The sequence below is a fragment of the Mytilus trossulus genome, chromosome 13 (assembly GCF_036588685.1).
Source record: "Mytilus trossulus isolate FHL-02 chromosome 13, PNRI_Mtr1.1.1.hap1, whole genome shotgun sequence".
Lineage (NCBI taxonomy): Eukaryota > Metazoa > Mollusca > Bivalvia > Mytilida > Mytilidae > Mytilus > Mytilus trossulus.
This window is the reverse complement of record NC_086385.1, coordinates 55,365,086-55,377,776: the sequence shown is the minus strand read 5'-3', so window position 1 is coordinate 55,377,776 and position 12,691 is coordinate 55,365,086. Positions and strand designations below refer to the sequence as shown.

General features: G+C 37.4%; 2 protein-coding genes across 2 annotated transcripts; one reads left to right on the top strand and one right to left on the bottom strand.

Annotated features, from left to right (window-relative positions):
• LOC134694956 (beta-1,3-galactosyltransferase 5-like) lies at nucleotides 1–1,728 on the top strand. Its single transcript, XM_063556077.1, has one exon. It carries the CDS (start codon nucleotides 35–37, stop codon nucleotides 1,304–1,306), a length of 1,272 nt encoding a protein of 423 aa, XP_063412147.1. The 5' UTR covers nucleotides 1–34; the 3' UTR covers nucleotides 1,307–1,728.
• A 5,110-nt stretch (nucleotides 1,729–6,838) lies between these two features.
• Nucleotides 6,839–12,460, bottom strand: LOC134694494 (mucin-4-like). The gene has a single exon (XM_063555507.1). It carries the CDS (start codon nucleotides 12,458–12,460, stop codon nucleotides 6,839–6,841), a length of 5,622 nt encoding a protein of 1,873 aa, XP_063411577.1.
• Between the last annotated feature and the right edge of the window lie 231 nt (nucleotides 12,461–12,691).

The window sequence follows — 12,691 nt, the reverse complement described above, 5'->3', positions numbered from 1 at the left end:
AATAATCACATTGACTATAACATATGTAACAATTATGCATCGAAATTTTAAAATTTCACTTGTTTGCTTTGCTGGAGTTATGATATTGTCAGGAATAATAAACATGTTAATATTGTACTGGTACGGTAATACTGTTGTTATTTACGTCCCGGGACCAGTTATAAATCTATTGGACAGGACTGGATTACGGAAAGTAGAAATGAATAACAACAAAGCGGGTGAATTCATAGAGAACTTGTCTAATGATGGCCGTCTTGGATTACAAGATGAAAAAATGAAAATGTTGAACAAACGTAATTTAAATGTTCTTGGACTTTCAAATGGAACAGGAAAATCTTTGCTAACACAAATTTCAGAATTAGAACCGCTAATAGAACCAGACATTTGCAGACAACATGATAAAGTATTGCTTGCAATTCTGATATTCTCAAATCCGTCCAATATTGAACGAAGGAAAGTTATACGTGAAACATGGTTGTCCGATATTAAGACTTCAATCCGATATACGTTTGTTGTAGCCAGAAAAGCCAATTCAGACCACAAAAAAGAGCTGCTAGAAGAAATCGACGAACACAAAGATATTGTCCAGTTTGACTTCATTGATTCATACAAAAATTTAACATTTAAAACAATATCCTCCTTCAAATGGATTATGACCGCTTGCCCTCAAGCGTCGTATGTTTTGAAAATAGATGACGATATGTGGCTCAATAAGAAAGCTTTGACCAGTGTCCTTCTACATGGTGCACTCAAGGGTGCAATTGGCGGGAATTGTCATCGCGGAGAATCACCCATCCGTGACCCAGAGAACAAGTATTATATTCCATGGCGCAGCTACCCATATGGTATATATCCGCCATTTTGTTCCGGTACAGCGTACGTGATGGATACTCAAGTGATGAAGTCAATTGTTAATGTTTCTAAGGATACTCCCTATTTTCCACTGGAAGACATTTATGTCGCTTTATGTATGACTAAACTAAAAGCGAAAGTTATCAATCTTTACGGATTTAATTCAGTTCACGTTCGTGGAAATCCTTGCTGGTTAAAAAGCGACTGGCTCGTTACTACACATGAATTTTTACCTTTCGAGTTACGTAGAATCTGGAATACACAATGCTATGGGTTAAATCCGGTTGGGCAAGTTAGACACCAATTTGATCCACAAATAGGCGGTTCATTACATTTAAAAAGACAACAATTGAAAAGGCTTAACATGGAACAAATGTTTCGACAAAATGCCAAAATGAATTTAAGGTCTGGTGGGAGACGTTTTGTCAAAAATCCAAGATTAAATTTCAATTAAATCGATATGGAACTTATCATTCGTACAAACGTGTTCTCTCATTGTTGATTGATTGTTCCTTGTTTATCGTACCGGGGTATGCATATATGTACTAGAAACACTATACAATAATTAACATAAGTAGCATTGCAAATTTTTTTTCGCCCGAGATGGACGACAGCATTTCAGAATATCACCGGAAAATAAGAAGGATAATCATACATACAGAAAATGTGCCCTTCAAAATACGTCGATATTGTACCCACAGAAAAAGGGTAGTAAGTACTTTAACGTGCAGAGAACTAGCGACACTCGGCATCGCCTTCCACAATCCGACAGGTCACGTGACTGTGTACTATTATCGGGTTTGTACGTTACGTACTTCATTATTCATCCTTCAAAGTTCGATAATAAAACAATGTAAATTATTTTCGCATCGTTTTGTCATTGTGTTTTCCTCCGTCTTTGAGTTCTGATCTGTAATGCTCTATTCTATGCTATTATTGTTTAAGCTCAAAATTGACTTTTCATGTAGAATAAAGATATATTCACAATGCTTGGTTTCTACATGATAGTATACTTATATATATTCTTAGACTATGTACCATTTGCTTTATCAATGATGTAGATGACGAATCCCATTCCTTTTTATGGTGCAAAAAATTGTTTATTTATAAACAACAATTTGTTTGACCTGGTCCATCTTAAAATACTGACTTTACAAGTTTGACTTTCAAAAAATATTTCAACAAATTTTCAACAATAAAAAAGAGCATGTACCTTTTGGTTAATGCAACTGAGTAAAAGGGATTCTTGTTTATCCGATTGTTGTTAAGTTTTATGTAATTTGTATTTTGTTTGTCACAAGCTTACTTATCTGCCCCAAGTCAGGAGCATGTAATTCGGTGGTTGTTGTTTGTTTATGTGTTACATATTTGTTTTTCGTTCATTTTTTTTACATAGATGAGGCCGTTGGTTTTCCCGTTTGAATTGTTTTACATTGTCTTATCGGGGCCTTTTATAGCTGACAATGCGGTATGGGCTTTGCTCATTGTTGAAGGCCGTACGGTGACCTATAGTTGTTAATGTTTGTGTCATTTTGGTCTTTTGTGGATAGTTGTCTCATTGGCAATCATACCACATCTTCTTTTTTATATTATACATTACGACACGAATAACATATTATCATTACACTTGTATGCTGATATGACAATTTTCTCAACCATAGCAAAACGACTTTAAAGGAAACTCGACCGAGTTAGTTTCTACTGTACGATTGTTGTTCTGTTCAGGTAGTTTCCTCCGTTATATATCGGAACACTCCCACTTGGGGATATATGGTTTTAAAATATTTACAGATATTTACAGTGTGGTGTGGTGCTCAAGTTTAAAAACCCTTGTATACAGGTAAAACTGTTGTAAAATAAAGGCAACAGTATCATGTCGCTGTTCAAAAGTAATTAATCGATTAAACGATAATCAATTCGGGTCACAAACCAAACTTGACCGAATCTATAAAGGGAACAGATCGGAAAACAATCGAACAGCAGAAAAACTGAACTAGCTGCCAAAAAATCAAACACCAACATACACAGAAACGGACTATTCGATAAAAACCTTAATCCCAATAAAACTTATACAGGCTCATAACCATATCCAACAAAGTAAACAGGCATATCAACTGTGGTCAAATCTTTTAGATATACAATTCATTGCATGATCAAGCAAACTTCGTATTTAATGACACATTCACTAATGCAATCACCATTGTAATAATTTAGGAACAACTTTATATAAAAAAGGAGATGCCTTTTCTTTAACATGGATCAGAACCTTAAAAAAAATCAGACTACATTAGGAGATTAGGCTTATCAAAAAGTAAAATCACAAAAATATTGAGCTTCGAGTAAGATTCATGATCATAATGGCAAGTACCTAATCAAATGGCAAAACCAAAAGCTCAAACACATCAAACGAATGAATAACAACTGTAATATTCCTTACCTGGTACAGGCATTTTCTTATGAGCAAATGGTGGATTAAACCTTAATTGTTTCATAGCTAGCTAAACCTCTCACTTGTATAAGATCTAGAGTAACATCAAATTCCATTATGATTGACAACGATGCGTGAACAAAACAAACAGACATGAAAGGTAACAATGTATAAAATATGGGTACAGCAATTAACATTGTATTATAATCTAAATCACTATAGAAACAAACAGATATGTAACAAAGAAGAACAAAGCCTTCTTTCGGAAATACTATATAATATTACATTTTGTAAAGATTTACCTGGTGTTGGAAAAGGGCAAAATATATTCAGAAATAGGGAGATTCCCTCTGCAGTTCGACATTGTAGTTTTATCTTTTCCATTACTTAAGGAAGCATATTTAAAGTCCAAACAAAAAATACCGAAATCTGAAGAAAATTCTAAACGGAAATTCTCTAAGCAAATGGCAAAGTCAAAACACAACGAATGGGAAACAAATGTGATATATTCAAACTTGCTACTGTGATGAGTCGAAATTTCCGTCATAGTGTGGATCTTTAAACTTCATACAAAAGAAGATAAAAGAGGTTGCACTGGTAAAGTTTTAGTATAAGAATACGGTAAAGGTGTCTGTTATAAGACACTGGCAAAATTCTGGTAAATATACGGCAAAGGTGACTGAACCAAGCCACTGACAAAGACCTGGTTTAATGGGGCTCCTGGATATAAATGATTTTTTTTCCTAATATAGGATTTCGCTATATTTTTTCATAAATGAACTTTATCATATACTTAAAAGAAAAATGAAATAAAAAAATGGGGTCACCGTTCATTTAAGCTAAAATCTGCCTCTGGAAGAAGCATACGTTTTTGTTAATGTACTTTTTTCTGTTGAACTAATAGGAGAAAAAGAGGAAATATCTAAATAAAAAAATAACCTAATATAAGAAATCACTTAAATTTTACAATTATTTAGTTTATGTACAGCTTATTTGAAAACAATAATAAAAAATATAGGTCACCGATGAGTTAAAAAAGATATTTCAAAGTTAAGGCAAAAAATGGCATTTTTGCACCAAAGGGAGATAATTTGGAGCTTTTTCAATTTTAAAAGTCATCTGGGGCCAAACCAAATATTTGTTTTGGGTTGTTTTTTTGTACCATATCATGAAGTAACAACTAATAGTGTAATAAATAAAATTTGTAATGAAAAAATAAAGGTTTAATTTTTTGCTAAAATTTTTGTACCCACGAGCCACCTTAATACTGGTACATGTTAAATGTACATGAATCAAGCCACTAAGAAAAAGTTCTGGTTAACCTTAGTGTGATATGCATGAATCAAAAAGCTGAAAATATATGGTAAAGGTGAATGCATTAAGTCTCTGACAAGGTTCTGTTAAATATATAGTAGCAGTACCTTAATTGAGTCACTAACAAAGCTCTGATAAATGTATGCTGCTAATAATATTATTATTGTTTGACGTAAATTTTACATCGAGGTTCTGAAAAAGGAAATCACCAATTCACCAACTGACTCCATTTTCAGAAAACGAAATCTGTAACAAACATAAACTTTTAGCCACCGCTTTACAAGCAGAGCCAAATACAATGAAAGTTCCAACTATGTATTGGCTTCCGAAGCTACACAAAACCCCTTACAAATATAGATTTATTTCGTCTTCAAGCCATTGTTCAACTACTAAATTGTCTATTATTCTTACCAGCACACTTGGTACAATTAAAAACCTTATAATAAATTGTTCAAATAAGGCCTTCGAAAATAGTGGAATAAATTACTTTTGGAGTGTCAAGAACTCGTTGGAAGTACTTGATAAATTGCATGCTTATATTGGTGATTTTGAATCTGTTCAAAGTTTTGATTTTTCTACCCTGTATACCACATTGCCTCACATTCTCATTAAGAAAAAATTCACACATCTAATTAAATGGGCATTCAAAAAATCAGAATGTGAATATATATGTTCAAACTCTTTTAGGTCATTTTTTAGTAGCAATAAACAAAAAAACTATGTTAATTGGACATGCTTTGATACTATATATGCCCTTGAATTTTTACTAGATAACATTTTTGTTCGCTTTGGGGATTCCGTATATCGTCAGATTATCGGAATTCCAATGGGGACTAACTGTGCACCACTTATTGCGGACCTCTTTTTGTATTGTTACGAGTTACAATTTATGACAAAAATAAGCAAAGACCCATCAAAACAACATCTGATAAACAAATTTAATAATACTTTTAGATATTTGGATGATATTTTGGCTCTCAATAATGACGACTTCAGTATGTATATTAATGAAATTTATCCTGGTGAACTCACTTTAAATAAAACTAATACTAACAATGACCACTGCCCTTTCCTCGATCTTGATATCTATATCACTAACGGAAAGCTGAATACTAAAATTTATGATAAAAGGGATGATTTTTCATTTCCTATCGTTAATTATCCGTTTTTAGATGGTGACGTTCCCTTGTCACCATCTTACGGTGTTTATATATCTCAACTTGTACGATTCGCTCGTGTATGTAACAATGTTTTAGATTTTAACGAGAGAAATTTATGTATTACTGAAAAATTATTACACCAAGGTTTTCGATATCACAAACTAGTCAAAACATTTACTAAATTTTATCATCGGTATAAAGACATCATTCGTAAATATAGCTCAACATGCAGACTTTTTATACGTTCAGGTATTTCACATCCAATTTTTTATGGAAATATTCTTTATAAAGCACAAAGGTGTCAGTATTCACCTCATAAACTTACAAAACCTTTGAATAGACTTATTAAGAAGGGATATAATTACGATACTGTTGTCAAGTCATTAAAGATTGCATATTTTGGCGTTAATATTGAGTCACTGATAAGGTCTTTGCGTCGGAACTAAACACATTTATTCTAAAAACAGTTGTTGGCATGACACGGGTTATGTTCTTCTCATATATGTTATGATGGTATGATACTAAACCCCTTACGGGAAGGATTGTGCCTGATGTTCATATGATGAAATCATAATCTTTCAGTCAGTTTAATTGAAGTCTGGAGCTGGCATGTCAGTTAACTGCTAGTAGTCTGTTGTTATTTATGTATTATTGTCATTTTGTTTATTTTCTTTGGTTACATCTTCTGACATCAGACTCGGACTTCTCTTGAACTGAATTTTAATGTGCGTATTGTTATGCTTTTACTTTTCTACACTGGTTAGAGGTATAGGGGGAGGGTTGAGATCTCACAAACATGTTTAACCCCGCCGCATTTTTGCGCCTGTCCCAAGTCAGGAGCCTCTGGCCTTTGTTAGTCTTGTATTATTTAAATTTTAGTTTCTTGTGTACAATTTGGAAATTAGTATGGCGTTCATTATCACTGAACTAGTATATATTTGTTTAGGGGCCAGCTGAAGGACGCCTCCGGGTGAGGGAATTTCTCGCTACATTGAAGACCTGTTGGTGACCTTCTGCTGTTGTGTTTTTTTATTTTGGTCGGGTTGTTGTCTCTTTGACACATTCCCCATTTCCATTCTCAATTTTATGGTAAAGGTGCCCGTATCAAATCACTGACAAAGCTCTGGTAAATGTATGGTAAAGGTGTCCGTAACAAGTCACTGACAAAGCTCTGGTTAATGTATGGTAAAGGTGACCGTATCAAGTCACTGACAAAGCTCTGGTAAATGTATGGTAAAGGTGTCCGTAACAAGTCACTGACAAAGCTCTGGTGAATGTATGGCAAAGGTGCCTGTATCAAGTCACTGACAAAGCTCTGGTAAATGTATGGTAAAGGTGACCGTATCAAGTCACTGACAAAGCTCTGGTAAATGTATGGTAAAGGTGACCGTATCAAGTCACTGACAAAACTCTGGTTAATGTATGGTAAAGGTGCCCGTATCAAGTCACTGACAAAGCTCTGGTTAATGTATGGTAAAGGTGTCCGTATCAAATCACTGACAAAACTCTGGTTAATGTATGGTAAAGGTGCCCGTATCAAGTCACTGACAAAGCTCTGGTAAATGTATGGTAAAGGTGCCCGTATCAAATCACTGACAAAGCTCTGGTTAATGTATGGTAAAGGTGACCGTATCAAGTCACTGACAAAGCTCTGGTAAATGTATGGTAAAGGTGTCCGTAACAAGTCACTGACAAAGCTCTGGTGAATGTATGGCAAAGGTGCCTGTATCAAGTCACTGACAAAGCTCTGGTAAATGTATGGTAAAGGTGACCGTATCAAGTCACTGACAAAGCTCTGGTAAATGTATGGTAAAGGTGACCGTATCAAGTCACTGACAAAACTCTGGTTAATGTATGGTAAAGGTGCCCGTATCAAGTCACTGACAAAGCTCTGGTTAATGTATGGTAAAGGTGTCCGTATCAAATCACTGACAAAACTCTGGTTAATGTATGGTAAAGGTGCCCGTATCAAGTCACTGACAAAGCTCTGGTAAATGTATGGTAAAGGTGCACGTATCAAATCACTGACAAAGCTCTGGTTAATGTATGGTAAAGGTGTCCGTACCAAGTCACTGACAAAGTTCTGGTTAATGTATGGTAAAGGTGCCCGTATCAAGTCACTGACAAAGCTCTGGTTAATGTATGGTAAAGGTGTCCGTACCAAGTCACTGACAAAGTTCTGGTTAATGTATGGTAAAGGTGCCCGTATCAAGTCACTGACAAAGCTCTGGTTAATGTATGGTAAAGGTGTCCGTATCAAGTCACTGACAAAGCTCTGATAAATGTATGGTAAAGGTGACCGTATCAAGTCACTGACAAAGCTCTGGTTAATGTATGGTAAAGGTGTCCGTATCAAGTCACTGACAAAGCTCTGATAAATGTATGGTAAAGGTGTCCGTACCAAGTCACTGACAAAGCTCTGGTTAATGTATGGCAAAGGTGCCCGTATCAAGTCACTGACAAAGCTCTGGTGAATGTATGGCAAAGGTGACCGTATCAAGTCACTGACAAAGCTCTGGTTAATGTATGGTAAAGGTGACCGTATCAAGTCACTGACAAAGCTCTGGTGAATGTATGGTAAAGGTGCCCGTATCAAGTCACTGACAAAGCTCTGGTTAATGTATGGTAAAGGTGTCCGTACCAAGTCACTGACAAAGTTCTGGTTAATGTATGGTAAAGGTGCCCGTATCAAGTCACTGACAAAGCTCTGGTTAATGTATGGTAAAGGTGTCCGTATCAAGTCACTGACAAAGCTCTGATAAATGTATGGTAAAGGTGACCGTATCAAGTCACTGACAAAGCTCTGGTTAATGTATGGTAAAGGTGTCCGTATCAAGTCACTGACAAAGCTCTGATAAATGTATGGTAAAGGTGTCCGTACCAAGTCACTGACAAAGCTCTGGTTAATGTATGGCAAAGGTGCCCGTATCAAGTCACTGACAAAGCTCTGGTGAATGTATGGCAAAGGTGACCGTATCAAGTCACTGACAAAGCTCTGGTTAATGTATGGTAAAGGTGACCGTATCAAGTCACTGACAAAGCTCTGGTGAATGTATGGTAAAGGTGTGCGTATCAAGTCACTGACAAAGCTCTGGTGAATGTATGGTAAAGGTGTCCGTATCAAGTCACTGACAAAGCTCTGGTTAATGTATGGTAAAGGTGACCGTATCAAGTCACTGACAAAGCTCTGGTTAATGTATGGTAAAGGTGCCCGTATCAAGTCACTGACAAAGCTCTGGTAAATGTATGGTAAAGGTGTCCGTATCAAGTCACTGACAAAGCTCTGATAAATGTATGGTAAAGGTGACCGTATCAAGTCACTGACAAAGCTCTGATAAATGTATGGTAAAGGTGTCCGTATCAAGTCACTGACAAAGCTCTGGTAAATGTATGGTAAAGGTGTCCGTAACAAGTCACTGACAAAGCTCTGATAAATGTATGGTAAAGGTGTCCGTATCAAGTCACTGACAAAGCTCTGGTGAATGTATGGTAAAGGTGACCGTATCAAGTCACTGACAAAGCTCTGGTTAATGTATGGTAAAGGTGACCGTATCAAGTCACTGACAAAGCTCTGGTTAATGTATGGTAAAGGTGCCCGTATCAAATCACTGACAAAGCTCTGATAAATGTATGGAAAAGGTGTCCGTAACAAGTCACTGACAAAGCTCTGGTAAATGTATGGTAAAGGTGTCCGTAACAAGTCACTGACAAAGCTCTGGTTAATGTATGGTAAAGGTGCCCGTATCAAGTCACTGACAAAGCTCTGGTTAATGTATGGTAAAGGTGTCCGTATCAAATCACTGACAAAACTCTGGTTAATGTATGGTAAAGGTGCCCGTATCAAGTCACTGACAAAGCTCTGGTAAATGTATGGTAAAGGTGCCCGTATCAAATCACTGACAAAGCTCTGGTTAATGTATGGTAAAGGTGACCGTATCAAGTCACTGACAAAGCTCTGGTAAATGTATGGTAAAGGTGTCCGTAACAAGTCACTGACAAAGCTCTGGTGAATGTATGGCAAAGGTGCCTGTATCAAGTCACTGACAAAGCTCTGGTAAATGTATGGTAAAGGTGACCGTATCAAGTCACTGACAAAGCTCTGGTAAATGTATGGTAAAGGTGACCGTATCAAGTCACTGACAAAACTCTGGTTAATGTATGGTAAAGGTGCCCGTATCAAGTCACTGACAAAGCTCTGGTTAATGTATGGTAAAGGTGTCCGTATCAAATCACTGACAAAACTCTGGTTAATGTATGGTAAAGGTGTCCGTATCAAATCACTGACAAAGTTCTGGTTAATGTATGGTAAAGGTGCCCGTATCAAGTCACTGACAAAGCTCTGGTGAATGTATGGCAAAGGTGCCCGTATCAAGTCACTGACAAAGCTCTGGTTAATGTATGGTAAAGGTGACCGTATCAATTCACTGACAAAGCTCTGGTGAATGTATGGCAAAGGTGCCCGTATCAAGTCACTGACAAAGCTCTGGTTAATGTATGGTAAAGGTGCCCGTATCAAATCACTGACAAAGCTCTGGTTAATGTATGGTAAAGGTGTCCGTATCAAGTCACTGACAAAGCTCTGATAAATGTATGGTAAAGGTGTCCGTATCAAGTCACTGACAAAGCTCTGGTTAATGTATGGTAAAGGTGACCGTATCAAGTCACTGACAAAGCTCTGATAAATGTATGGTAAAGGTGTCCGTACCAAGTCACTGACAAAGCTCTGGTTAATGTATGGCAAAGGTGCCCGTATCAAGTCACTGACAAAGCTCTGGTGAATGTATGGCAAAGGTGACCGTATCAAGTCACTGACAAAGCTCTGGTGAATGTATGGCAAAGGTGACCGTATCAAGTCACTGACAAAGCTCTGGTTAATGTATGGTAAAGGTGACCGTATCAAGTCACTGACAAAGCTCTGGTGAATGTATGGTAAAGGTGTGCGTATCAAGTCACTGACAAAGCTCTGGTGAATGTATGGTAAAGGTGTCCGTATCAAGTCACTGACAAAGCTCTGGTTAATGTATGGTAAAGGTGACCGTATCAAGTCACTGACAAAGCTCTGGTAAATGTATGGTAAAGGTGTCCGTATCAAGTCACTGACAAAGCTCTGGTAAATGTATGGTAAAGGTGACCGTATCAAGTCACTGACAAAACTCTGGTTAATGTATGGTAAAGGTGACCGTATCAAGTCACTGACAAAGCTCTGATAAATGTATGGTAAAGGTGACCGTATCAAGTCACTGACAAAGCTCTGATAAATGTATGGTAAAGGTGTCCGTATCAAGTCACTGACAAAGCTCTGGTAAATGTATGGTAAAGGTGTCCGTAACAAGTCACTGACAAAGCTCTGATAAATGTATGGTAAAGGTGTCCGTATCAAGTCACTGACAAAGCTCTGGTGAATGTATGGTAAAGGTGACCGTATCAAGTCACTGACAAAGCTCTGGTTAATGTATGGTAAAGGTGCCCGTATCAAGTCACTGACAAAGCTCTGATAAATGTATGGTAAAGGTGTCCGTATCAAGTCACTGACAAAGCTCTGGTCAATGTATGGTAAAGGTGACCGTACCAAGTCACTGACAAAGCTCTGGTTAATGTATGGTAAAGGTGCCCGTATCAAGTCACTGACAAAGCTCTGATAAATGTATGGTAAAGGTGACCGTATCAAGTCACTGACAAAGCTCTGATAAATGTATGGTAAAGGTGTCCGTATCAAGTCACTGACAAAGCTCTGGTTAATGTATGGCAAAGGTGCCCGTATCAAGTCACTGACAAAGCTCTGATAAATGTATGGTAAAGGTGTCCGTACCAAGTCACTGACAAAGCTCTGGTTAATGTATGGCAAAGGTGCCCGTATCAAGTCACTGACAAAGCTGTGGTGAATGTATGGCAAAGGTGACCGTATCAAGTCACTGACAAAGCTCTGGTTAATGTATGGTAAAGGTGTCCGTATCAAGTCACTGACAAAGCTCTGGTGAATGTATGGCAAAGGTGCCCGTATCAAGTCACTGACAAAGCTCTGGTTAATGTATGGCAAAGGTGCCCGTATCAAGTCACTGACAAAGCTCTGGTGAATGTATGGCAAAGGTGACCGTATCAAGTCACTGACAAAGCTCTGGTAAATGTATGGTAAAGGTGTCCGTACCAAGTCACTGACAAAGCTCTGGTTAATGTATGGTAAAGGTGTCCGTAACAAGTCACTGACAAAGCTCTGGTTAATGTATGGTAAAGGTGACCGTATCAAGTCACTGACAAAGCTCTGGTTAATGTATGGTAAAGGTGACCGTATCAAGTCACTGACTAAGCTCTGGTAAATGTATGGTAAAGGTGACCGTATCAAGTCACTGACAAAGCTCTGGTTAATGTATGGTAAAGGTGACCGTATCAAGTCACTGACAAAGCTCTGGTTAATGTATGGTAAAGGTGACCGTATCAAGTCACTGACTAAGCTCTGGTAAATGTATGGTAAAGGTGACCGTATCAAGTCACTGACAAAACTCTGGTTAATGTATGGTAAAGGTGACCGTATCAAGTCACTGACAAAGCTCTGGTTAATGTATGGCAAAGGTGCCTGTATCAAGTCACTGACAAAGCTCTGGTTAATGTATGGTAAAGGTGACCGTATCAAGTCACTGACAAAGTTCTGGTAAATATATGTAATACATACACGAATCAAGATACAATTGTTTTTCAATTCGAAGGTCATAACATAAGCAACACGACGGGTGCCAAATGTGGAGCAGGATCTGCTTACCCTTCCGGAGCACCTGAGATCACCCCTAGTTTTTGTTGGGGTTCGTGTTGTTTTTTCTTTAGTTTTCTATGTTGTGTCATGTGTACTATTGTTTTTCTGTTTGTCTTTTTCATTTTTAGCCATGGCGTTGTCAGTTTGTTTTAGATTTATGAGTTTGACTGTCCCTTTGGTATCCTAGGATAA